This window comes from Lonchura striata, chromosome 8 (genome assembly GCF_050655825.1).
Source record: "Lonchura striata isolate lonStrDom1 chromosome 8, ASM5065582v1, whole genome shotgun sequence".
NCBI lineage: Eukaryota > Metazoa > Chordata > Aves > Passeriformes > Estrildidae > Lonchura > Lonchura striata.
In genome coordinates, this window is record NC_140710.1 from 3,620,140 (window position 1) to 3,646,709 (window position 26,570).

Here is a 26,570-nt window from a genome sequence, read left to right on the forward strand (position 1 = left end):
CTGCATAATCTGCAACACATTGCTTTGCTTCTCTGGCCCCCTCCTTACTCTCTGCTTGCAGCATCTGTCCCAATGCTTCTACCCTCAATTTGAGGTGGTAAAGCCTTTGGGGCAGTCAGGGCAGCTGTGTGATTCCACATGGACATAGACACCAAGAACTGAGCTGGACACAAAGCAATCCCTCCCTGTGAGGGTGGGCAGGCCCTGGCACGGGGTGCCCAGAGAAGCTGTGGCTGCCTCTGCATCCCTGGCATGCTCAAAGCCAGGTGGAACAGGGCTTGGAGCAACCTGGGACAGTGGGAGGTGTCCCTGCCCAAACCATTTCACAATTCTGATTTAGACCAGGGAGGGTAAAACAGAGACACTGATGACTCAGCCTAGGGGATCCTGACACTCAGCTAGGCACTCCACTCAATATTTAGCTGAACTGCACCACTTCTTCCAAGGTGCAAAAATTCAGATTTATTTGGCTGATTTCTTTCAACATCCATAATGAACATTCAGCTTTCCTCACATTTAGTCACCAAGTTTAGACTTTTATTTGCCATCTGGCAACAGACTGGGCTTTACTGGGGGGAGGGGATAGGAAAGGGGCTTTCTTTCCCTTTTTTTTTTTTTTTTTTTTTTTTTGCATCTGTATTTGCTTTATGAGCTATGGCTAAGGCATCATTTACACATGGGGAACTGGATCAGGTTCTCACAATTCATTCCATATGTTCACTTATGCTGTCAAAACATTTTTTCGATCTAATTAATCCACACACGTCTCTCTGTTCATTTCCCCACTTTGGGCAGTTTCAGCATTTTTGGGGTACCTAGTGGAGATTGTCATAAAACCACCTTCTGCCTATACTCTGCTTTAGGGTTACTCCATCAAGAAAGAAAAACTATTTGCAGTATTTCATTCTTCTTCATCTATTTATTCCTTCCCTTTTTCCAACACTGGCTGAGAAGAGTTGATTTCCCTTCCCTTCCCTTCCCTTCCCTTCCCTTCCCTTCCCTTCCCTTCCCTTCCCTTCCCTTCCCTTCCCTTCCCTTCCCTTCCCTTCCCTTCCCTTCCCTTCCCTTCCCCCTCACCTTTCAAATATATTCTTTACCATGCTCCAGTGTCTACCTCAGGTTAATGAGGAAAATCCCTGCTGTGAGTTTTGATTTGGGATATTTTTTAACTGGTTAATCTGATGTGTGGTTTACTATTAGAAGAAAAAAAAAACCCTGTACCTCAGAAATATGCTTACATTTTACCCAATCTGGACTGCATTTGAGAAATTACTCTGGACAGGGGCTCATAAAAAACGAGACCTTTAGAAAAAGTCTTTCACTACTGTAAGCCAGTAGAGGGTTGAGATGTTCAGAGAGTAAAATTTCATTAAAATATAGAGAGAGCCTTTTAGTAACCTTTCAGATATCCCATGTCCAACAAAAAAAAAAATATCATTTAAGAGATACAGAGATATTCAATGAGTGGCGAACAAGAAAATAAATCCCAGAAGAAATGAGAAATCTGTTGGGAGTTTAGCCTGGACTGCACAGCACAGAAAAAGCAGCTGTCCATGGCACAAGGCATTTGGTTTCCTTGCCATAATTGCTACAGACAAGGGGTCAGCCACCTTTTCCAGCACACTGCTCCAGAAAGTATTTTTCTTTCCCAAATTAAAGGCTAGCAGTGACTGAACTGAGTGAAGCTGAAGCAAAGCACACTCATCATTGCAGGGGGGTGGACTAGGTGACCTTTAAAGGTCCCTTCCAACCCAAACTGTTCTATGATTCTGTGATCAGCTGATGATACTGTCCTGTTTTGTTTAAAACTGAGCATCCTTTCTTCTCCAGGATCTGAAAATCAGCCAGGGATGAGAGAAGCTACTGCTCTCATTTTTCTTCTGCTACTAGAACTGTCCTCCAAGAGTGCTCTTTCTAAAAAAAAAAAGCATTTTAAATGCTGCATACATATTGCTAAACAATTTTATTTGGGGAAGGATTCCTTAAAAAGCAGGGAATCCTGGTCTGAGGATGGGATGGACAGTTAGTTGCCAAATGTGCTCTAATAGCATCTCCCTCTAATAAAGGGAGAGGCTCAACCTGAGCTGTGAAATTCCCATGGACACACAGTTGAGAGAGTTTCATAGGAAAGTGCCAAAGTCACATCACAATAGGTGTTCTGCTCCCCTTGCTCCTAAAAACTTTGGCTTGTATCTCTTTTGGAGACCTCTGGGAAAAGGCAAATACAGTTCCCTTTAGCACTAAAACTTCTCTGTCAGCAGGAATCTCTTTATGTGCACAATGTCTGTATACTGCAATCACATTTACTGCACAGAAAACCTGTAGGCACCGACTGTGAACAAATTGATTTGGAATAAACTATTCTTATTGGCAAATGTCAGGTTATTCTCATCACCACCCTGGCTGATGTTTTTCTATACAAAACCAAACCCAAGAACTATTTATTCACACCTGCCCCAGAGCCAGAAAGAGCCTTTGATTCAAGTAATATTCAATAACTTTTGTTACTGAGCAAATCTAAACCTGTTGCCCAGCACCGCCAGCAGGAGTTTTAAAGGTATCTGAGGCATATTTTCCCTTAGCAGATGTTCTAAAAAACCATTTGTATTCATTTGGCAAATAGAAAAGAGCACATTTTATAATTGCCCATGCCCAAAACAAAGGCTGGTTCTGTTTGCAAGCACCCCAGTTGGAATTAGAAGTGCATTTGCTGTGGGAGTGAGGCACCAGTGGCACAAGAGCTGGGCTGGTCACAGCCTGAGATCCAACACAGCACCATCCTGAAAGCTGAGATCCCACAGAGAAGAGCACCCAGGACAGTCTCCACCTTCCCACGTTTTGGCCATGTGGGAAGCCTGAGGTTTATAAGCTCTGGGGTTTATAAGAGCTGGTTTATAAGCTCTCCTTTTTATCTGCAGGAAAGGCAAACAACACCAAATCCTTCCAGAGGGATGTTCTCACCTTACAACACCCAGCCAGTCACCATTCCAACTTTTACTTTGCTATCTCATCCTATTTTCCCAGCTTTTTAAGAAGTCCCCAGTGAGCTGCACCTTGTGGCTCCTGCTTCAAAGTAAGCCTTGCCCCTTCAGCCACTTCAATGAGAAATTCCTAACCCACTGCTCCTCAAGTACTTATGGGGGAAAGCTCTTCCCAGCACACCTCCCATGATTGCAGTCACTGGATTCACTGGCTCCTGAATTTTAAGCCACACAGGCCCTGAGATCAGCTCAGCTGGTCAGATCATGGTGCTGATAATGCCAAGGGTGTGAATTTGATCCCCATTTGGGGGCCCTTCACTTAAGAGATGGACTTGATCATCCCTGTGGGTCCTTCCAACTCAGAATATTCTGTGATTCTGTGAAGCCTCCTGCACCTCAGTTCCTCACATATTCCATGAGAATCACTAACACCACAAGATTAATACCAAACACTCAGGAGGAAAATCTGGCCAATGGGGGACACAACTGAAGAAAAACCACTTTGTGCTTCACCATTCAGCTGATTCTAAGAACTGAGCCAATTCCTGCTGCTGAAGATCTGTCCTTTTATTTAAAGACAGCAAGCTGGGGAAAGAGATGAATAGAAGAGGCCCAAATGGTTCATGGAGCTTTTCATTTGTAGGTCACTGAGCAGAATCTCAGAGAGGTCAGTGAGTGTTGGGAGCTGTGGTGGGCTGCCAGGTTTTTATCGTGTTCTCTGCAAAGGGGATTTACTGGTTTCAAACTAATTTCTATTGTATGCAGTTTTCCCAACATGAAATGCTCCAGTGTCACAGCTCAGTCACTGATAACCCTTTGCAAAGCCCCACAGGAGAAACTGCTACCACCACCTGAACACTACCTTTTAACATCACACTTGGAGAAGTGTGCTGAGGCTGGAGGAGCTCAAAGAGCCTTCCCCAGCCGTGGGTGGGGGCACAGCCCTGCAAGGAGGGTGGCAGTGCAGCTGCACATTCTGTTCCTGACTGGAGCAGAACTGGGGAGAGGCAGAGCCCAGCCCTGTCCTTTGCTCCCCATGGTGGCTGCTCCAGGAGGGAGGTGAGTGTGCGCTGGCAGCACCACAGGCCTGATGTCTGCAGAAAGTACTTTCTGAAAGGAAGAAAAAAAAAAAAAAACAAAAACAAAACAAAACAGAAGAAACAAAAATGAACAACTCTATCATTATCTGATGTGCTGAGATCTCAGCAGAGATCAGCTCAAAGATCCATATTGTTTACAGCAGCTGATGAGTCTCACAAGTGCTGAAGCTGTGCTCTCGCTTAAAGTGCTAACATATTTACAGTTTTCAGTCCTGTCCTTAGCACTTATCTGTCATTTCAAGATGAATGCTCCTTTTGTACAGCCTAATCACTTGCACGAACACTCCACCAGCTCAAAATCCCAGATTTGTTTCGCTTTTCCATTAGCAGCAATTCTGTACTTTGGAAACTGCTTCATGAAGCAAATCTGAAAAAAAAACCAACTAGTTTTTGTTCAAAGGTATTTCTTTGGCTGTGATGAGTCTAGAATGGAGGGAAAGATATTAAATCACTTTTATCTGATGCAAGTCTGAATTTTACTGCACACCTTTCTAAACACACTTATCCATTGTTCTGCTCTGGCTTGGTTATTGACATTGGAATAATTAGTGAAGGTCTATATAAGATCAGACAGGATCAGCAACTTATCTAACTAAACCCTTGATAAGAATCCATTTTTTCATGCTCAACAATCTTTTCTCTATTGATAATATTTCAAACATTTGGTAGGATCCCCTCCTGCCCTCTCCTCTCCCAACAAACAGTAGGAGCATGTGCAATTAAAAGCTGTCAGTCATTCTGGTTTTACAGGAACAAAGGAATGTGGGTCATTCTACAACTCAGTAACTTAATTTAAAAAAATGCAACCCAGGCATGCAAGAAAAAGGATACAGTTCTAAGGAGGAGGTCTTACCCTGCTGGATGTTTTACATTACTCTCATTGGGTTACTGGCCTGTCACAAATCAGTTTCAGATGCACCTCAGAAAATGCTCAGCAACGCAAGATGCATCTGTTGTTTCTGCTAATCCTGGTCCCACTGCAGTCAAGAAAGGACAACATCTGATTTTCAGAAGTCTCCAGAAATGTCTACAACTGCAGTTTAGAGGGATCCATACCTGAGCAAGAAGAGCACCTCAGTTATGTGTTGGACAGCTAAAGCTTCAGGCTGGGAATGAAAATGCTGATCTGGGGTTAGCCTTTGCTGTTCCTAAGAAATTGCCAATCCAAACCCTGAGTGAATTTGTGCTTTAAAGGATGTGGTCTCCCATTCCTTCCCAAATATTTTCTAAAAACAAGAATTCTGCATATGAAGTGCATTTTTGTGCAGATGTACAACACAATCTTTAAATGTTCTGAATGCTGTAAATACGAAAACTTGATACAAACATCAGAGTTGTAACCATGCCACAGTATACAAACCATCTTCCATATTATATACATAGCAATGAAAATTAACACAAAAACCAACTGCAGTTCTAAGGTAAGATTTTGAAGTCAAAAGATGTTCCAATTATGTGTAACTCTGTTGTCAATCTATAGCTATTCCATTCTGACTTATTTTAACCCACCAGAGCAATATTTTAGCATCATCATAGAATTTCTTTGCACTTTTTCTTCTATCACTTTAATACAACAGTAAACCCCACCTCTGAGGTATGGAAATTTCACTAAATCTGCTTCACAAGTCAGGAGGAAGAAGAACAAAGTTACACAACTTGGCCAAAGTCACAGACAAAGTCAGTGGCTGAGGTGGGAATAAAATCTATGTACTCTGCCTCTCAGGTTACACAGATTATTTTCTCATTGCAAAATTCTGCTTTTATTTATACTCAAAAGAACTTGGTGGTGCAGTAGTTTGTGTCAGTTTGAACTAGCACACCGTACCTCCCATTACCAGGCTGGTAATAACAACTACTTTGGCAAACACTGATTTTTTCCTGTGTCCTTAGGACATACTACACTACATTTTACAGGGTATTTGTTTGATCTGGAAAGTCAGGCAACTCACTCCTTATCTCCAGAACATGAAACAAGCCTGGGATTTGAGGTGTTCAACAGTTCTGGATATCCATATCTGTTCATACTTAAGGAATGACAATAGGAGCAGAGAGGCTGATAAAGCAAGAGAAGCCCTTTTTCCTTAACCCTTCCTGGTAATGCTGCAGAAAAATCCACCATGGCTGGAATAGGAGCAAAAACCTCTCCAGCCCTAAATCCTACTGCTGTGTTGCATCTGTCCATGGGAGAGTTTCCAGCTTTCTGAAGGCACAATCCAAAGAATGGCAAATACCATAATTTGGAGACATTTAGACAGTTACAGAACATATAAAAAAGGGTGCATGAGAGGAAGTTTGGGCAGGGAAGCAGGAAGGCGGTGGAATGACACTGGTGTGAGGGATGCTGTGCAATTAGCCACTAGAGGGAACAAGAGTCATGCTCTTAATTAAGGTGCAGCCTCTTTTAGCAGGGAGGCCTGAGGGTTATCCTTGCCCAGGGAAGCTGGATGGGGAGGGGTTGAAGCCTTTCCCTGTAAACTTTGGAGTAGGACAAAGTTTCCTGCCCTTTGTCTGTATTTCATTATCCCCTTTCAGGTCTCTATAGGCCTTGGCATAAACAGGGAATAAGACTTGAAGAATTCATACACCTTTCACATCTCCTACCTGCAATTAACTATTTTTTGCACCTGAGATCAGAAGGGATAAGGCAAAGGAGAGAATGAAAAAAAATAAAAAAAAAAGAAAAATTGTAAAAGAGACAAAGCTGTATTTTGCAGACAGGGTACACTTTGGTGCTTGTTCTTTTGAAGGAAAAGGGAAGAAAAACCACATTCACGTCATTGCAAATGGTGTGAAAAAAATGTGGAGTGATGCTCTGCTGGCATCAATAGACTGAGACAGTGGTTGGGAGGGATGGGAAGGACCTGCACCCCCTCTTGCCTGCTGACCTGACTGGAGCTGCATGAGAGAAATTAATGAGGTGAAAAGCAAAATCCTCTCTTTTCCTCTGCTGCTGCTGAAGGACACAGACCTGTTCAACAGCACGGCAAGGACTGAATCACAGACAAACACTCTTTTTATTACCATAAAAATGACAAATAAGTAACAGTTACAGCCTGTAAACACAAGACTCAAATTAAATAGAGTTCTAAGTGGTACAATGTAAGTGGAAGCAGGATCCCACTCCTACTAAAGCCGGCTCAGCCTAAAGAGTATCAGATGTTACCCGGGCCTTAGAAGGCCTGGGACATAAACTATGTCTGTAAGAGAAAAAGAAGTCAAATGACTCATGGCAGAGTTTGTTTTAATATAAATGACTTCTTCTGGCTCTCTGCTTTTAAAGCCTTGCCATGTTCAGATCCTGAACAGCTAACCTGGGCAGCTGGCTCCCTCAGCCCTGTCCTTCAGTTTGTGTATAAGATGCTGGCATTTACAAACTCCTATTCCTCTGGCTGAGGAAGGACAGTTTATTTTAGCGCTGTGATCAGTGCCATCATAAATCTCCCCTCTTCCAGTCCAAGAACACTGGCACAGCCCAGTTAGGGTCCATATGCTGTGCCCATAAAACAAAGGGCATTGCCATGAGGCTTTACTGAAGTCCTGCAAGCCTTGAGAGGGGCCCTGAGGTGAGGGATCAGCACTGACTGAGCCACAAACCATCCCTGACTCTTTGCTTTTCATTATGTGAGGACAGGGCTAAGGGAATGAGATGTAGAAAAAGTTGGGAGGAAAGAGGAAAAGAGAAGAGAGGAGAAGAAAGAAGACCAAGAGATGGGAAAAGAAAATGTGAAAGTTACTAAACAAAAGAGAGGCACAAAACAGAGGCAATAATACAAGAGGAAAGAATAAACAACATCAGAGTGGGAGCAGGGAGAGGGAGATGGTGGCTATTGGGGATTTAGTCCTGAAAGAGAAAAGCCCTGTTCCTATCTTTATTCTCTTTCCATGCCTGATTCTCCTCTGGGATGAGTGGGACATCCATGTCCAGAAAGCCACACAATTGGCATTTTGAGTCTTATGAAAAATGTGCTGAATATCTACAGGGGCAAAGTTATACAAAGCAAATAAAAAAAAAAGTGAATCTTGCTTAGTCTCCCTTTCATGCAATGCAAGAATCATCCCTTAGATGGGACTACTGCGAAATTAAATGACCTTGCAACCACAACCAGTAAATAATGAGTAATGTGCTTGTATGTTCAAAGCTTTTATGCCAACCAGTCCAGGAACGTGAGGAGAGCTCATCACAAAAAGGCCTCATTTATCAGAAGGGCTTCACACAGCTTAGCATCTTTAGGGCCATTACTCACCTCCCACACCTAAGCTAAGTGCCAGCTCCCAACCTAGAGCCTAACACACATCCCATTTATCTGCTGGAAGACACATGAGCTGCTTCCCTCAGTCTGGAATAAAGATACAGCATCCAATACCTAAACTACTTAAAGTTAACAGAAATGGGTGATTTCACAACAACATACAGAAAACTACCAGTCTCAGAAAATTAGGCCAAATTTATGTCTTACCAGACATTTTGAAAGCAAAAGGAGTCTGCAGGCTACAAGGCTCAGCAGAATTTTGCTGAATGCATCCAATGTGTTTGTGCTACAGGGCTGGGCAATGAAGGCATCTTTCAAAGGTGATGTGTTATCATCATCCACCCCATGGTTTTGGGAAGGAGAGGTTGGGATGGACAGTGGTACAGCCCTCCCATATATGCCTGTCATGCAGAGACTCTTCAAAGGAAAAATTATTGATTAGAAGTTGGTTTATTTTCCAGAATGTTCTCCTTCAAGGGGTCCCCTGCACTTCCCAAGCTCCCAAAGAAGTGACATGGTCAGATCTAACTATTCCTCATTACTGAGGAGTCCATTGCCACATCTCTCTTCTCGTTCCTCACCCAAAAACTGTGCTCCCCCCGGAGCTCCCACACCCACACTCCTCCCTAAAACCTCTACCTGGCAAAGAACTCTCTGGAGCTGCGTGGCAAAGAGCAGCTGACAGCAGGTGCTCACACAAACAGGCCCTGCATGGGTCAGGAGGTATTTCTGTACGGAGGGTTAGTGATGCTCAGAGGAATGCAGCTCCCAGGAATGCTACACATTGAGAACATGCCCCATAAATCACTCCTAAGACAACAACACAACTCGCTTTTGCTGTGCACTTATAAGGCACAGCAAGAAATGGGCACAGCAGTTCTCCCTGTTTGTGCTCTTCCAATGTTTTCAAGCCTCATCTGGAGGAATATCTTTGTGCAAAAATCTGCAAGTCAGGCTTTTCCTTGCCCACTTGGTGGTCAGCCTTTCTGCCTTTATTTCCCTCAAGAGTGACAATTATGGTCTTGCTACTCATTACGTGCACACGTGTCCCAGTAAAAACAAAACAGAGCCACAAAGGAATTTCATATGGATTCTCTGTATCCCACTGCTCAACTTTAAAATGTGCCACAGAAATTTTAAGCACAGGACATGTAAAAAGTTGTATCAAAACAAGAAGAAAAGGGTTGGGAATGGTTGTTATATGTCTGTATCTAAGAAACCAAGGAAACAAGAACATATGATTGAACAAAGAAAAGAGAATGAGAATTGGATTCTAATTCTGAGGAAAGACAACACCTTAAAAAAGCAGCTGCCTTCTAATAGATGTTATGGGATCTCTCCTTCACCATTTCAGATCCATGATTATATGAAAGGGAATAATGAAAAATGTCTTTACTGTTAACCACAATAAAATGTATTGGACACTCTCAGATAGTAAACAGCCTTGTTAAACTATACACAGAGAGAAAATGTTAAGAAATAAACCCCTCTAGACATCTTTAGGAGCGAGGATAATGTAGCATATGTAAAACATAAAACTTTTTCAAATAAAGAGTAGCAAAAGTATGTCCTAGTGGTCTGAACTAGTGGCACCAAATCCCACAACTAAGTGATCATAATGCCCTTCACAAACTTCAGTGTGAAAGACATTCAAGCATTTCAGACAGTGCTGTAACTCCACATGCTCGTGCTTGGCCACGGAACAGTCTGATCCCTGTGCTGACATAGCAAGAGTGCAAATCCCAGATGGAAAATTAATCTCACAATGTAGCCAGATTGAGTTTCCAATTCTCCAGTGCCTAACTTGAAGGTTGTTCTGCTCAGCTACTGAAGAGGTGAGGGCAGAGAGACTTTAACTTGTTTGACATCCCAAACATCATTTAAGCAAGACATGCTCTGAAAAGGACCTTCTCGGCTACTGACAGTTACAAAAGATCCATGGTACCCTCCTTTGTCCTCATCCTTGTATAAAATATTGCTATCACACTCTTCCCTGCTTAAATGGCCTGGACAGAAGGGGAGTCCAAGGTCCAAATGACTTCAGCTGTGTCTCTGAGTACATGAATAAAATCGGACCTTAAAATAGAAAGGGGAAGGATCACAGTACACTTTTAAGAAAATATCTATCTACTACAAAGACACATTTATGGTTTCCTCATATTTATGGTTTTCCTCAAGAAAAGACAGGGTCAGCAAGCTGGAAAAACTGTAAGGTTGTGATATTATTAAACTTCTGCAAGCTGATCTTAATCTTATTCTTCTTGAAAAAAAAAATCAACTAATTGTACATCTCCTTAGACAAACTCCACTGTGGTCATTTCATGGTTTGTTAAAAAAATATACAGCAGCAGAAGCTGTACTATTCCAAACAGCATTTTTTTCTCCTACTTGCCAGATCCTGGGCTTAGTGACAGATGAGAAAAACACCATTGGGTTAATAAGAGTCTCAACTTGTGCATCTTATTCTTTGCCAGCATCAGCTGATGTGAGTTTTTAAAAAGCTGAAAGACAACATAAAGGTTTATTCTACAGACAGAGGAGGTTATATTCACGTAAATGTGGTTGTTTCTAACACAAGTAATTCAGGGTGTGAAAGATCCAGAACTCAGGAAAAGTCAGTGGAGCTGTGCCACTGTGTAAAGCCAGCTACACTTTCAGCATAAAGACAGATTAAATAGATTTCTTTTGTCATGCTTCCCTCCAGGAGGTCTTCATTACCTTTTCAGTCCATCCTCATAAATGTGAAAAATAGGTAATAAAATCTTTATCACCAGTCTCAGCCAGAATTAATAAACAGGGAAGTCACATTGATATCCCAATACATGGTGCCCCATCTCCTTCCACCAATGCCTAAATTAAAGGCCAGGTTTTATTTCATTACTGTGGTATTTCATGCTTATTTCTGCTTTCAGAGCAACAGCAAGGCCACATCCCTAAGTACTGGACTGCTGAGGTTGCTGCCTCCAGTGTTAGAAGAGCTGTGCCAAACACTCAGCTCCTGTAAATGGGCAGTTCTGTTATAGCTGATATATCACACGGACTCACTGCAGCTGCCTTTCCCTGTCATTAAAGAGTTGCTGAGAAATTCCAAATCTGAACATTTGTGTACTGCGTGACATTTCAAATGCAGCACGCTTCCAAATGAGCTTCCACAAAAAGGACAGCACTTAACACAAGACACAGCCTTTGTACCCCACTACCTGCAGCATCCACAACTTGCTCCTGAAGGAGCAACAACACAAACCAACTGCAAGAGCTCTAATCACCTTTATCATCTCAAGATGTGTCATCTCCCAGTGAACTGTGTCAGATTCCTCTTTGGGCTCTGATTCAGTAAAGTACTTCAGCACATGAGCAGTCCTGCCTCTCTCCAGCTGAGCTTCTTGCCTACTTGAAAGTCAGATGATGCACCCCAGTGCTTGACTGGACTGGGGTACTGGAGTAAACTGGTGTCACTCCTCTGCAATCCTGGAGCAACTCTGATTTACATTAACTGGGAATGCTGCATTAGGATTGTGGACTAAGATCATCTGTCACTGCAGCAGCTATGTGACCTGCTATGACAAACTTTGACATTTACTTAGACAAGTTTTTACCTGTAATAATTTCAAGTGATATAAACCAACCACAAATCATCTGCTGTGACAATGAACTAAACACTACTGCACAGCATGTACTGATCTGATAATACATCAAATGTATGACAACATATAGCACTAGACACTGCACTCCCCCAAGAACATTTCACAGCAACAGAATTATTTCTCTCCACTCCAGTATAAAAGGCAGCCAGCAGGATGATATCAAATGATGGCAGCTCTGCTTCTCATAAAAGGACCTTGGGGACTGCAAGGAGATTTGTGTATCTGCACTTCAGCAGCACAGCAATGTGGAAATGTTAAAGTTAGTAAAGCAAACAGACCTCAAATGAGAAGGGCAACAGATGTCAACCAGTATCACATGTCAGTAAACAGCAACAAGGCAGAGGGTACTTTTCTAAGCACTTTTGTGAAAGCATCATGCGAGCAGCGACAGCCACATCTCAGCTGTGTGATCTCTACATGGTGGTGTTTGTGTGTGTGATTTAACTCCCACCAAGAGAGGAACTCCAGCCACATGGAAATGCTGTCCACTGGAGTCAGCTGAAAGAAAGTATAAAGGTTTCTACATATTTGTTGTGGCTTGGAAAGTGAAAAAAAGTCACACTCTCAAACTGATTGAAAGCTCATTCTGTGCTTGGCAGAGACAAACCAGCATTTATATCCCTCAGCTTTAATACAGAAGGATCATCCTTGGGGCAAAAGAGTAGTAGTGATTCATCTGCTTTTTACCCTCACTGCAGAGACTTCTGACAGTAAGGCCAAAATATGCTAACTAAAAAGGCACTCTTTGTACCATAAACACCAGGCCACAAGGAACTGGACAGTGGCCATTAAATCACTGCCTTTTTATTTCTCTCTCTCATCTATATTTCTCTCAAGATTTCTGGTAAGGAGGCAGCTGACTCTATACAAAAGCCAGAGGCATTGCCAGTATGTTGGTGGTTTCATGCATGCCATATTGAATCCGACTTTATTACACAAGGGAAAAAAAATCACTCTCAACTAGGGAAAGCCATATTTCAGTGTCAAAACACCAAGAAAAGAGGTAAAGAGATCAAGTTCTACTGCCAAGTCACTGCCCTGAGCCCAGGCTTGGTTAGATGTAAATATTCTCCACAGCCATTGAATACTTTACATAAAATAGTTTGGTTCTCAAAGTCTCTTAGAAGAAGAGGCCACACCAACCTATGCCCACATAGGAGGGCAAGAACTTTTTACTTTGTGCTCAAGGATGGTCTCCACTAAACCTCGGGCTCCAACTCTCCATGAGGAGATTTGGAGTTCTTGAAGAAAAGGAAGGCAAGCTCACAGCACCTTAACACACTCCTTGTGTACATCATAGTGCCTAAGAAAAACCACCTCCTTCCTCTGCCTTTCCAAAATCCTCTGATTAAGGGAATGGGAGAAAAAACCCAACATGGCAGGAAGGCCTTTGCTAAAAGGTGCATTAATTAAGTAAGGCAAGCCAACAAAATGATTAATTTGCTGTTCTCCTTCAATATTATGTTTACACAAGTTGATTATAGCACTTAATTACTAATTCACCCTGCTCAAAAACAAGAGTGCTTTAAATTTTTAATGAGATGAGGGAAGGCAGCATTCCTGAACTCAATAGGGAGAGGCAATTTTATTTCCTCTTTTGATTTCCGAAGTTATTACCATTTCTAAGGAAAAACTTATCCTTTCCCTGATCTTCCACTCAGTCCTTGCTTTAGAAAATATGGAAATCAAGGGACGCTTGCATGAATTTCAATCTATGGCCTGACAGGTGATGCTTTGGAAGAGGAATAGAGGATCAGATCATCAACTGCAGCATGTCCACTGAAATAAATGAAACAAAATTACACCAGAAATGGCGTGATCCAGAAATGGAAATGGCCTAATCCCCTCCAGTTCTGCCAGCACAAAAGTTGAGTATGTCTCCGTATTATTTATGGGTGTTCTTATGAAAATGTTGTGTCTTCCCCATTGCCAATTGGTCCATTACCAAGGTTGTGGTCTAATTGTACTCGGGAACTTCTTCACATTCATAACTGTCTGTAACACTTTAATTGTTACAAGGCAAACACTCAGTGTATCCTATGTTCTTCCTGGCTGATCTTTATAAAACTTGTGCTATCTGTGGGGTTTGTTGTTTGATTTTTTCCCTCTGTGCTCTACCACCCAACATCATCCTGAGCCACCTGAGAGGAGATGTCCATCAAATGAAGCAAAACGCAGCAGTGCACAAACAAAACTCTTCCAGGCTCTGTTAGTACAGAGCTTGAGTGAATTATTTCCCTGCACCACCTTAATTTCAACTCCCACCTGCAATACAGTCCACAGCTCTGACCCAGGGGAGCACAAGCCCCATGGCTCCTGGGGCTGTTTCCAGGGCTGCAGGCTGGACCCAAGGGGTTCTTCATCTGCTCAGCTGCTAAACAATTCAGCTAATCACATGAGATGATTACCTAACACCTCTTCCTACAGAATCCAGCTCGTTTTCATGCACCTATGATATGCTTTACAGAAACAATAAAAAAAGCATTTCCCTATCTTTTTGCAGGATATACCATCAACTTGCTTAACAACCAAAAGGAAAAAAGGAAAGACTAAACCTCCCTTAAAAGTGAATTTGATATGTGAAAAATCTTGTGGTCTTACAGATTCCAAATTCTAGCTCAGCGTTTCACACCAAAAATATTCACAGAAAACTGATTACAGAGTTACCAACAAAATGCCTTCTAGAAAATCAGAGTTTCTTACTTCCCATGCTGGCCAGTAACAATTCACCACGTGAACACACCACATCCAAAATAAATCTGGTAATCTGGTTCCATACAGGTAATTTTATTAATTGCTTTAATATGCAATTAAGGAATAGTCAGTGGGCTGCAGGGTTTTATTAGGCAATAATCCTGTTCCCTGGTGTACAGCTTTATCCCAAAGAGTGGGCTATCAAAAAAAAAAAAAAAAAGTGAGCTGGATGACTGCCAAATCAAACAGCACCTTCTTCCCATTTTCAATTATGTACGAGTGAGGCAGAGTAACGAGGATATACTGGAAACTTTGACATTTATTTATTGAACATTTTTACTGAGAAGGAATTGCTGGCTGGCTAAACCGGAAACTATATTTTTACTACAGAAACAATCCCATAGAAAAGCAGGATCCTGCTGCTCAGCATGAAAGGAATGGCTAGAACCAATAAACTGACCCACCTAAGCCAGTGATGTTAAGGTTATTTCATTCAATAGAGCACATATTTCAAAAATCCAAACCCCAAAAATACAGTCTATTTCAAAAATCTTTATGTCACACTGTTTTACACAGCACTGTCTGCTGGGGGCCAGCCAGGCTGTGTTAGAGCTCCTACAGAAATACTCAAGAGAAAAAGTGTGTGGCATTTTTAGGGACAAATTAAAAGATAAACCAAGACAAAATTCAGAGGATTTTCTCCCCTTTCTGGAGTTTCTAGAGACTAAATAACCAACAGATGAAATAGGGAAGAATTCACCACACTGTGTGGGTTTTTTTTTTTTTCTTTTTGGATAGACCAATTGTTTTACCACAGAGGAGAAAAATGCAGGGAGAGTAAATGAAGAGGAAAATAGGGAAGTCAACATTCTTTGAAGCAACAACATATGGCGACCAGGCCTGAGAGATGGAGGTTATAAATCTTCCCTTGATAGAATTACCTAAAGATGAAATTGCAGCTTCAAGGGGCTTGAACTTTTCAATCCACACTATGAGCTTGCAAATTAACCTGTTTGGTCACAGCTTTTACATTAACCTTCATTTCCAAGGCTTCTCTGTAAGGGCTCAGCATATTGAGAATTTTGGTGCTAAAACAGATGTGGTCAGTAGAAAGCATAAAAAACTTTGCCCAAATCACTTGAAATACGAAGAAAAATATGTGAAAATTAAGAATTAGAACAAAATGCTGAATTGTTCAAAGAGCTTCAGTATGGGAAAGGAGAAGAGACAGGAAGCATGTTGCTGCATGTTCCTTTGTGAAAATAAACTTATTTAGGGATACCAAAGGATAAAGGAAAAGCTCTTCAGTGTTCCAGCCACCAAGACCCACTGCCCAAGACAGGTCAGGGTGAGGCTCCTGCTGTCCCACGTGGGGTGGGTTCATCAACAGCCACATGTGGTGAGTGACTGCCTCTCCTTGGAAAAACCATCCTCTGAAGCAGCTGCTTCCCCATGTGCAAACCCCAGTGATGTGGTGTGATGGGGCACCACAGGACCAAGCACCAGCACTGTGTAGGAGGATGAGAATACAGCAACACCACAGCCACACACCTACCCCAGGAAATACCACCCAATTCCAACACATTTCTTACCTGTGCAGTTAAATAAAGCCTAACTCTGACTACTCCATAAGGTAGGGAAGATTTGGCTCTTCCCTAAGTGACCTACCTTGTCTTTCCTCTGCTAAAAAGGATGTCCTGGGAGATTTTGAGGATCTTGCCTTTGTGCTCTAAGTGAGGCAGATGCTCTGACCTGGCTGCCTCATGCCCCAAATACCTACAGGATGCACATTCCATCAAATTCAGCATCCGTGGTGGGCAGCAGCCAAAGCTCCTGCCAGCAGAGCATGGTAAAGATGGACTAAGATTAGCAGAAGTGATTTGGAGGGGTCCAGATTTGGGTGTTATTTCCAAGCTGTCCTAAAACTGCTTGAGTTTTAGAAACTGGAGCACAGCCAACCCATAACAACCAGGGAGCTTTTAAACATTTTGATTCTGACATTGAGTGGAAATGCCCAAAAATTGTTCTGAGAAATGTGACCAGTGACTGGGAAAAATACAGTAAAAAATCCCCTTCAAAAAACCATAGATATAAGGAGAGAGGTTATTGTAAAAAACCCACAGCTCTCTCCTTTACTATTACACTGAGCAAACAAAGAGCTTTGGAAAGCATAGTAATTAAGCACAAACCATCTATTAGAGGAGAGGTAATAACCTGTATTTGCAAAGTCTACAAAGATGCTGAATGTTTGCAGCAGCACCTCTAAGAAAGGGTTGTTTTGGAAGAAGTGTTACAAAAATAAATTTCAGAGAGGTTATTGAACTGCAATGGTAGATACACATTTATACTTCCCTGACTCTAAAATAAATGTATTCAATTTCTCCTTTGTGATCCCATGTAGCTAAACTATTTTAAAAATATTCATACTTGTTCTGACATTACTGGATATTCTTCTGTAATATTTTTATATGTAAGAGCAGGGTTAAAAACTAAAGGTAAGTGCATACACCAAAATAGTATAAAACACAACACAGAAAACTTCACAGCATTAGATTTTTCAATGCTGATAAAAACAGATTTAATATAATCAGTTTTGAGATGTTCAGTTATTGTACAGTAGTGGAAAACATCCTAGTCTTGGAATGAAATGCATATTTGAAGGCAGAAGATTAACAGAAGAGCAATAATTAAACACGAAGTCCTGTCACCAAAAGTTGCTACTGAAACTACATTTATCAAAATAAGGCCTCTTTAGAAGCACTAGAATTATTACACACAGATATATATGTTGCACTGTGTATTTGCTGCAATGGGATTCATTTTAATGGAAACATTCTCATGAAAGGAAACTGCTCTTTGTGCTAACCTACACAGCACTGTAGAATATTCCCATTTGGAGAAGTGCCAAGCACAGCCCAGCTCCTCAGCTTATGCTGAGCTGTTTATTGATTCCAGTGGAACTGCATCAATTTAACCAGGTCAAGGAGCTGACCTCTCTATTCACAAAATATCTCCAGATAAGCTTTTGTGCAAAATTGCATCTACAAATATCTGTCCCTGATGTTATAAAGCAAAATGTAACACAGGAATTAGGGACCATCCTGATAAATCATTTTGTCCAACTGCATTTTGCTGTTCAGTGTCCTTGTGCAGCACGAGGAGAGGACATGGCTTATGGGATCACCAGGTGGGAAAACAGGCATGGTTTGGGACAGTCAGACCCTTTGGGTTTCTGATGCCACTGTTGTTTGTATAAATGCAGCTTAGCCATGCTTAGACTGATCCACTAAAAATAAAAGCCTCACTGCTACTTTTTCAGCTGTTAATGGACTGAAATAACATGAAGGAACATGCAGTTCCATCCTCATTACAAACTCTGCATTCACTGGGGGCAAGACAAGAGCTAAGATGTGTTATTTTTTACTGAGTAAATAATGCTGTGTTGCCTCTTATGTTTAACATTCCTCAATATGAAGGAAGGAAAGTAGGACAAATGTAACTGAGATGAAAGCATGACCTTCCTGCAGGATCAGAGCCTTGCCAAATTCCCTCTTTTGTCTGTAAAATTACATGGGCTAACTTCATACACAGCAGCTTCTATGTATGTCCCCACAGTCCAAAGGCAAATGAATCCTTAACACACCTAAATAATATCTGGAGTTAAACAGAGGGTGGAGAGAAAGCAATGCTGGATCTTGTCTGGCTGTGCAGAACGGACAAACTTTTCCATTTGGGTTTAGGTGTGTGCATGGTGCCAGAAGTCAAGGTGTAAGCCACATTAAAACTGAACAAAAATGACATAAAATCAGGTGCTGCATACCTGGATAGATGCAAAATCCCCAGAAGCACAAGCTCCAAGAATAGCAGCACCCACCAAAACAGACTCCACTTCTTTGGACAGCACAACAGGCTTGCCTGCAGAGGGAAGAGCCAGGCCTCTGTTAGGGAACACAGCAGCACCAGCAGCTCCAAAAATAATTAAAACCCAAAAAGACAAACAAAAAAAGCATCAAAAAGGGCTTGAAAACCATTATTCAAAACCGCTTTCAGAGCTACATCCTGCTGTAGGTTAATGTAAATCTCTCTGCTCTGTGGTTCCAGGCTCCAAGGAAAGTGCAGCATTTAAACAAAATAATTTTAGCAAAATATTAATGCAGAACATAACGCACACAAAAAACAACCCCTTCAGATCTTTGACACTGGCTGTTTATCTCATTCAAAAGGCTTGGTATAAACCTGTTACCCACACCCTCCAAACCCACGTGCCTATTAAAAGTTGACCTGGAGGGGAAAACGAGGCGGTCTCCTTTTTGTTTCTTTTGCAACAAACAAAAAAAGACTGTTTGTGTTTGGTTTTGAACATACAGCCAACAAAGCCAGCCTGGTTTTGCTGGGAGACATGAAAATATGAGTAATAAACTTTCTCAAGCTATGTATGAAATAATAAAAGAAATCTTGTTTTCCAAATTGTGCAAGATACTCAGAAGCAAAATTAAAACACTGGAAAAGCTAGCAAACAATATATATTCTAAAGAATATATATTCTATTCTATATATTCTATATCTATTCTAAGGAAAATAAATTCTATAGAATTAATTATTAGTGTTTCACCACCCATGGGTACTATCAAGAACATACTTTCCCTTGGTTTATGCAGAGTTTTTTGAGACCTGTTTTACTAGTGTAAAGAAAAGCAGGAAAAGGCTAAAAAACCAAAAATAATTAGCCTGCTTTCTTAACTCCCCAGAAAAATCTAAACTAAGAGCATAAATCTAAATAGTTTTCTAGCTGCACTTCAGATGCTTATCCTCACTAAACTGAAAAATTTAATATTCCTGCAGTATTTGGCATGTGTCTGTGTTTCCAGTGCTGAGATAATGTCATTCAGTGGATGATGATGCAAACACAGGGGTGGGAGCAGGGATTCCTGCTTAGAACAGTCTCCACCATATTATACACCAAAAAATGCTGCTCCTGAGAGCCAGCTGTAAGATTAGAGGTGCTGAAATTTCGGTGAAGTCCTAAAATCAGCCACAAACAACTTCTATAGAAGAAAAAGGCAGAACGCACACTTTGCAAAATGAGAAATAAAATTATTAATATAAAAAAGCAAATTCATCTCGCTCCAGGCATTCAGCTACTTGATGCAAAGCTTGCCCTGTCACCTGAGCATTCCTGCAGTTCAGCTGAAGCACAGCTCAGGACTTGGGTCAGCTTGGAACAGCAAATCTAAAGCTCAAGCTCAGAGCTCCGTGGCTCTCTGCCAGGCGTCAGTGAGCAATTTTCAGGGTGCTCTAAAATTTACTGCCCATTTCCCGCATCCTCAGAATGAATACGGAATTCTTACCAGGCAAACAAAAAGATCAAGATACTTTTTAAGTGGCCTGTGGAATTATCTATTGGATGTCTGCATGGCTGAGTCATGGGCATTTGTCGCTAACAATAATATATTCAGATTTTTTTCTTTTCAGGAAAGAATGGGGGATTGATCCTGGAATGTTAGTTATTTTATCTGATAGGCTCTAATGAGTTCAACATAACCAAGAGCATTTCAGTCAGATGAACTCTGACATCCCTTGTCAGTCACTGATTTTACAAATGCGGGAGAACTCCAGACTGCAAAAAGGCCTTTTTGTACTGAATTGTACTTGGCCATTAGTTACAGTCAAAGAACTTGTGATTACATTTTAATCAGAATACCTTTTCACAGATCTTTCCTTTTATACATCACAACCCAGCAGCCCAACTATACATGTAGCTGAAATTCACCTAAAATATGTGAGTTTCTGAAGGAAAGGCATGGACTTAACATAATTTTTCACAAATCATCACTTTGACTACAATATGTTTAGAAATTTTAAGGTCAATAGGCATTATGTATTTTGCTTGTCCATCAGGGTTATAAAGTGTGGTTTGATGTTTGATGTCAGATCTGCAGATCAAACTCCCCAAATTTGGGCCTTAAACTTCATTTATGACAGCTTAATTGATCTTAATTTGAAATAAACCCACAATACACATCACTCAATGTTTCTTTGAAGTCCTTTATGCTAAATTTTGTAATTTTTTCCATGTTTTTAAAGTATATTCAACTGACTCAGAGGTGTGCAGAGATGTCCAACACACACAGGCTGAAGGGAGACCAAAAACACCATGGAGTGAAACACCATGGAGTTCCACTTGTAGTGAAACACATACCCAGGGCCTTCCACCCACCAGGAATTCTACAAAACCAGGTGCAACACCTTGCAGGAGCAAGCATCCAATCACTGTCCCCTAAACCACATCAGTGACACAGGCATGGAAGCAATTCAGGAAAGAATTGTTCTATAGAATGGATGCGATGCCCAGCATGAGCAGGAAGTGTCACAAGTCAAACAGGATGAAGCCAACAGAAGGAACATTTCATTGAACACTTTTTTGGCCATGCAGCAAAATACAGCTCCATATAAAGTTTTTATTTCTCCAAAGACAAAGTACTCAGACACCTAAAAACAAAAGTAATTCCACTCCTCTCACATGCCCTTCCCCAGGCTCACCAGTAATGTCAGCATGCATCTGCACAAAGAGAGGGTTCTTGCTCAGCCCACCACACAGGAACAGCGTGCTGATCTCATGTCCTGCAGCCTGCATCGCCTCCAAAATATGTCTTGTTCCTAACTTCAAAAAAGGGAGGAAAAACAGAACCAGCTAAGCACAGGAGAGGAGCCAGGAACACAACTACACCTGCACGGCAAAGACATTCCCACCAGAACCTTCTCTTTACTTCTCTTTAAATCCAGGTCAGTAAAGAAGTTTCAATTCTGAAGCCAAATAGCAAAACAGAACAAAAAGAGAACAGCAAATAAAAAACTGTTTTCTGTCTTTTCAGCAAAAAGGAAAACCTGAAGAATTTTGTATTGGCTTAACTATTTCTCTTGGCCTTTGCCCTATGCAAAATAAAATGTTCCACTTCATGGCTGAGTTAATCGAAACATCTCAAATGCAGGCATATTTAAACTTTTTATTTACAGTCTCCATTCTGAGAAACTCAAATCAGAAAGGCAAAAGCAAATATTTTGCCATTTTCAAAAAAAAAAAAAAATCTTTTTTCTTTTTGTTTGCTTTGCTTCCCTCCTCACTGAAGTCAACTTCCTCCCTATTTCCCTCTTGCGAGAATATTTTCCATTTATTTTACAAACTATTTGACCAAATATAATTCCCAGCTCTTAATAATACCATGGAAGTTAAATTTGAAGCTCAGATTTGACAAAATGTCAAATTCAAGGCAAAATGTTGCCCAGGCTGACTCTTGGTAGGCACATTCCCGACAAAACACAATCTGGTCAGAGTTTTCATAAACTGTTATTTAAGTTTTCTTTAGACCATGCTGCAGTTTATTAAGAGGACTGCAGCTGCAACAAACCCCTCTCCAAATAAAAGCTACTGAAAATGGATCTTGCAGGGTTCCACCAGGCTGGATACGTCCACAGTGAATGCCCAGCACTATTCTGGAGAGGCCTCCAAATTATTTTGATTTTTAGACAAGCAGCTCAGAGGAACCTGAGCAGCCCCAGCCCCAGCTGACTAAATCCATCGCTTCCCTATTGACACAGAGGGCTGATCTCCAAATTGCACAGCCACGATTTTAATTATGGAAAAATCAACTGCTCCAAAAGGAGTCTGCCTGCTCAGAACAGGCTGGACAGCCACAATTACATCTCTGATCATGTTCTCATCTGGCCAACTGTTGCATTGCATTTTGCAGTGAATAGTTAAAAGGAGATTCTCTTTCACTGCTTCTGAAATTCAAATTTATTAACAACTTCTCTCACAACATACACATGTCAAAGACCCTGAGAAAGAACATGCTGTGAAAATTATTTTGTGTTTACCTGCCTGGAAAATTGTATTCACACAGCAATTTAAATTAAAGCCAGACTTATTTCACTGTGGGTGGGGGGGAACTAATTTAATCCCGGGTTGGAGAAAATGCAAATTGAGGGGCTTCAAATGCAAATTTATATAAAAAGGAAAAAGCATCTCCTGCTGAAAAGAAAACTAGAGATTAACATTCTGTGGACAGGCCTACACTTTGTACAAGATTTTTACATAGGTTAAAGTTTATCTTGCACCCATTGAAGACAGCTAATGGTACAGGATTACTACAACTGTTTCCTTCAAATAAAGGTGAATTTCCTTCAATAAAAGTGAAGCTAAAATTGGCAGTGAACATTTAATTTCTTAGGTATCTCATCAGCAATTAGTAAATATATTGAGTCAAAACCAATGTTCTCTGTCTACTTTTTAGTTACTGTTTCAATAAATTTCCCTTAACTTACAGTGAAAACTACAATATGTCCTTTTTATATTAAATCAGCTCAATCAGCTCTCCAAAAGATATGCAGCTGCTGAGTTTACTGCTCAAGACAGTATTTGTGTTTTACACGAAGTTTGAGCTGTATCATATAATGAGATAATAGGTGACTTTCCCAGGATTTCCAGCAGAGAAGGTTTCCACTTCGTTAGCACGAGATAATCAGAGGGCACCTGTTCCAGACTGGGAAGTTCCTTTCAGGGGCAGGATCAGTCCCTGGCATTGTTGAACCTCTCCTCCACATTCTTCTTTCAATGGTGGGATTATACTGAAGCATCAGGTATAACCCAGCTACATTCATCTGCAAAAGGCTCCAAACTCACAACAATGAATCCCAGGCTGGGGTTAAGTTCTTATTTGCTGAAGAGGGAGGGTTAACACGTAAAATGAACAATTCCCAGTAAATTTACAGCAGCCGCCCACCCTCTCCATCCCAGATGGCTGACCCAGCCTAGAAAAGTTGTTGTTAACCAGGAGAGGAGTTTGGAAGTTTTCCAACTGAACATAGTTTTGTCAGGAAAACTCCCCAATTCATCAGCCTGTTCATGTTGTGCAAAAACACCTCAAGTTCAATAAATAAATAAAAAAAAAAAAGGACAGAGAGGATGTTAAAGGAATGTGGACTTCAGTCACCAGAGGGCTGGGGACAGCATGTCCCACTGGAAACACCCTGAGCCAGGCTTTCCAAACCATTTCTGTGAGCCAGGGTTTCACCTCAAAACAGAACTTCTCGTGAACTGGAAATCCTGGGTTCAAGCGAAAATCAGGGCAGAAAGAAAAGCATTCCCATAAATTCCCCATCCCTGGTGCTGGCAAACACGAGGGACATTGCCCAGCCTCCCTGCCCAGCCACGGCCACAGGCTGGGACTGCTCCCCTCGGGCAGGGACACAGGGAAGATGTGCCCTGGTGGCTCTGAACCACAGCCCTGGCACAGAGCTCTGCCTCACCCAGCAGGCAGGGAGGGCAAATCCAGGGATTTGGGAACAATCTGAAGCTGAGGCTTTTCAGGCAGCACAGAGCTCTTTGTACAATTGCCAGAGATTTTCTCCCCCTCTCTCAGCCTCTCTAAGGACAGCTGGGATGTTAACACTGCTCCTTGTGCTGTCAGCCTCCTCCCTCACATCTGCACCAGAGGCAAAAGCTCCATGTACAGAATTGCCATAAGGGCAGGATTTTTTTAGGGGAACATCTTCCCCCACATTCTGCTGATTATCCTCCAGCTGGGAGTGGTCACCAATGTGGGTGAACAGTATCTTGCTCCTTTAAGAAGCCCATTAAATGAATTCATGTATTATTAGAAATCTGGTTAGCAGAAGGGAATGATCAGTCTGCACAGAACAATTCATTTCTTCTTTTATGCACTAAAAATGTCTTACAGCAATGGCTTGGATCGTGGCCAGGTAGATAAGGGCAAGTTCATCCAGACCCCGAGACAATGTTAGTCCAACAACCTGTGCAAAGATCAAAAAGAAGATGTAAAAGTCCAGCCAAAGTAAAACTCTATTATTCTCTATGGCTTCTTGTTGTAACAAGTTTTAAGTGCTAATTCCAAGCCTTACTCCTGTGAGCTGTACACATAATGTTATGTTAAACATGTTATTCCTGATCTGGGGAAGAACCACATAAATTATCTTTGCCCTTGTGAAGAAATGAAGAACAAACAGCATATTGTATGGGATTAGAGATAGATTAACTCTGACAGTTTTATGTTATGACTCAGATATTGCTCGTGAATGTATTTAATGTAATAATATGAAAATGCTATTACATAAAAATAACTTTTTAAAAGCATTTCTCCCCCTCCCTCCCAAGCACCCTAACACTGAAACACAATTAATAATTAAATACTGTATCTTAACCTCCTTTACTCTGACATAAATCAATACTGCACTGTAGTTACTCTGGATTAATATCAGGCAAGACCTGAACGCAGACAGAATTGTGACAGAAAAAATTAGTTGCTATTACCAGTATTTGCATACAGTCATCATACCAAGGAAATTCTGATTTTGCTGCAGCATGTAATTCTGTCATAAAATAATGGAGGTATTATTAGGATCCAAAAATACATAGGCCCTTTTTTTTTTTTTTTAATCTTTCCCTCATTTGTGGTTTAAAACATGCAGTAGTGCTTATGTCTTTCCTATCTCAGTGTTAAATACAGCAAGATTTTGGTTCTGGTGAGCAGCTTGAGAGGCTCACTTCAAGGACAATTTGCTATTTTGAAGGAGATATTTGCATTAATCACCAGGTATTTTGATTTCACCAAATTATACTCTTATGATACCTTTCTGTTACAGTTCTGCACAGCCTTGGCTTGTGAGTGAGCTGATCTACCACTGTAAATTCGAGGAACTCCCAGACTCTGAAAGATTGCCTGAAAAGCTGTTTGAATCAACCATCTATGGTCAGAATATTTCATTCCTTTCCCAGACAGGTCTACCAAATTTCTCTTGAAATTCATTGCAACAAATTGTAAGATTTGGTACACAAGTGAGATAGCAACAGCAAGAGCTGTGAAATGTGATTCCTAGGAAAGATACCTGCACGCAGACAACATTCCTCAAGTTTTTAGAAAATTAATGTGTGGCTGTAGTGATACCTCAAATACAATGATCTCTGGTTTTATACTGAAACATCCAGCAATACAGCAAGAAACCCAAATCCTTTGGGATAGTGTAAATAGCTAAGGAGGAGTACACTCAAAATTGAAGAAAAGCTCCTTCCAAACTGATTTTTTTTTTTACCCTGTATTGACCTTTTTGCAAAGACAGGCTGTTTCTTACCATGCCCTTTAGTGTCAGATCTGTTAAGGGAGATCTGTTACCATGGAAATCTGGCCAAACATGTAAATCAACAGTGAGGAAACCCACAGGCAAAGATTTCTTAATCAGATCCAGGTGACTGTTCAAGTATGTATATATACTGTGAGCACTGCAAGAAAAACAAGTTGGAAAAAGAAGGGGGGAGGTTATTCCTCAAACATAAAACATTTGTAGCACCACCAAATGCAGAAACCCCACCAAAGCACAGCAAAAGTCACTGCCTGCCAAGGCCATGGCACTGCAGGGATATCTCTGGCACGTGGGCTCAACAGGCCATCAGAATTCCTAAATTTCCAATTTCCTGGGATGAGGGGAGATAATGTGACCCTGAGCTTGTCCACTGACTCCTAAGAATACCCAGAGCTGTTTGAGATTTGGGGGCTGTTGCTGCTCCTCTCTCACAGCTGAGAGGAGGAGTAAGGAGGATTCCAGACAGAAATTAAAACCAAGTTCCTTTGCAAATGTTTAAAAATTTCTCTGATTAATCAATAATGCTGGATGTACAGCTTTCCTTTTTTAAACTATAATTTTTTCAGTGTGTGTTATGGTTAAAATGCAGCACTAAGGGTGGAGGAGAGAAAGTGAGTGGCTGCTATTTTAGGGAGGAGCCCAACATGGGCCTAAATATGATTGTATCTAAGTTCAGATGCTACACCCAACCCCACAATATCCAACAGATTTTTTTCCTGGACTTAAGACTAATGGTGAATTCTTCAG

The 26,570-nt window shown here is 41.2% G+C and overlaps 1 protein-coding gene across 12 annotated transcripts in view; it reads right to left on the reverse strand.

The window, feature by feature from the left end:
- Positions 1 to 26,570, reverse strand: part of FGGY (FGGY carbohydrate kinase domain containing) — a 144,012-nt gene that overhangs the window by 23,274 nt on the left and 94,168 nt on the right. For 8 of the 12 annotated variants that reach the window (XR_014957006.1, XM_085586152.1, XM_031505565.3 and 5 more), the window contains 4 exons: positions 25,815 to 25,962; positions 24,405 to 24,479; positions 21,210 to 21,330; positions 18,490 to 18,584 (listed from right to left, as the gene is read on the reverse strand). Coding sequence is in view for 8 of the 12 variants with exons in the window: in XM_085586152.1 (XP_085442278.1) it covers positions 18,490 to 18,584; positions 21,210 to 21,330; positions 24,405 to 24,479; positions 25,815 to 25,962 (439 nt within the window). In the remaining 4 variants the exon portion in view is untranslated. Of the gene's footprint in view, positions 1 to 18,489; positions 18,585 to 21,209; positions 21,331 to 23,199; positions 23,328 to 24,404; positions 24,480 to 25,814; positions 25,963 to 26,570 lie in introns of those variants that run through there. The other 4 variants (XR_014957008.1, XR_014957007.1, XR_014957009.1 and 1 more) reach the window with 3 other exon arrangements.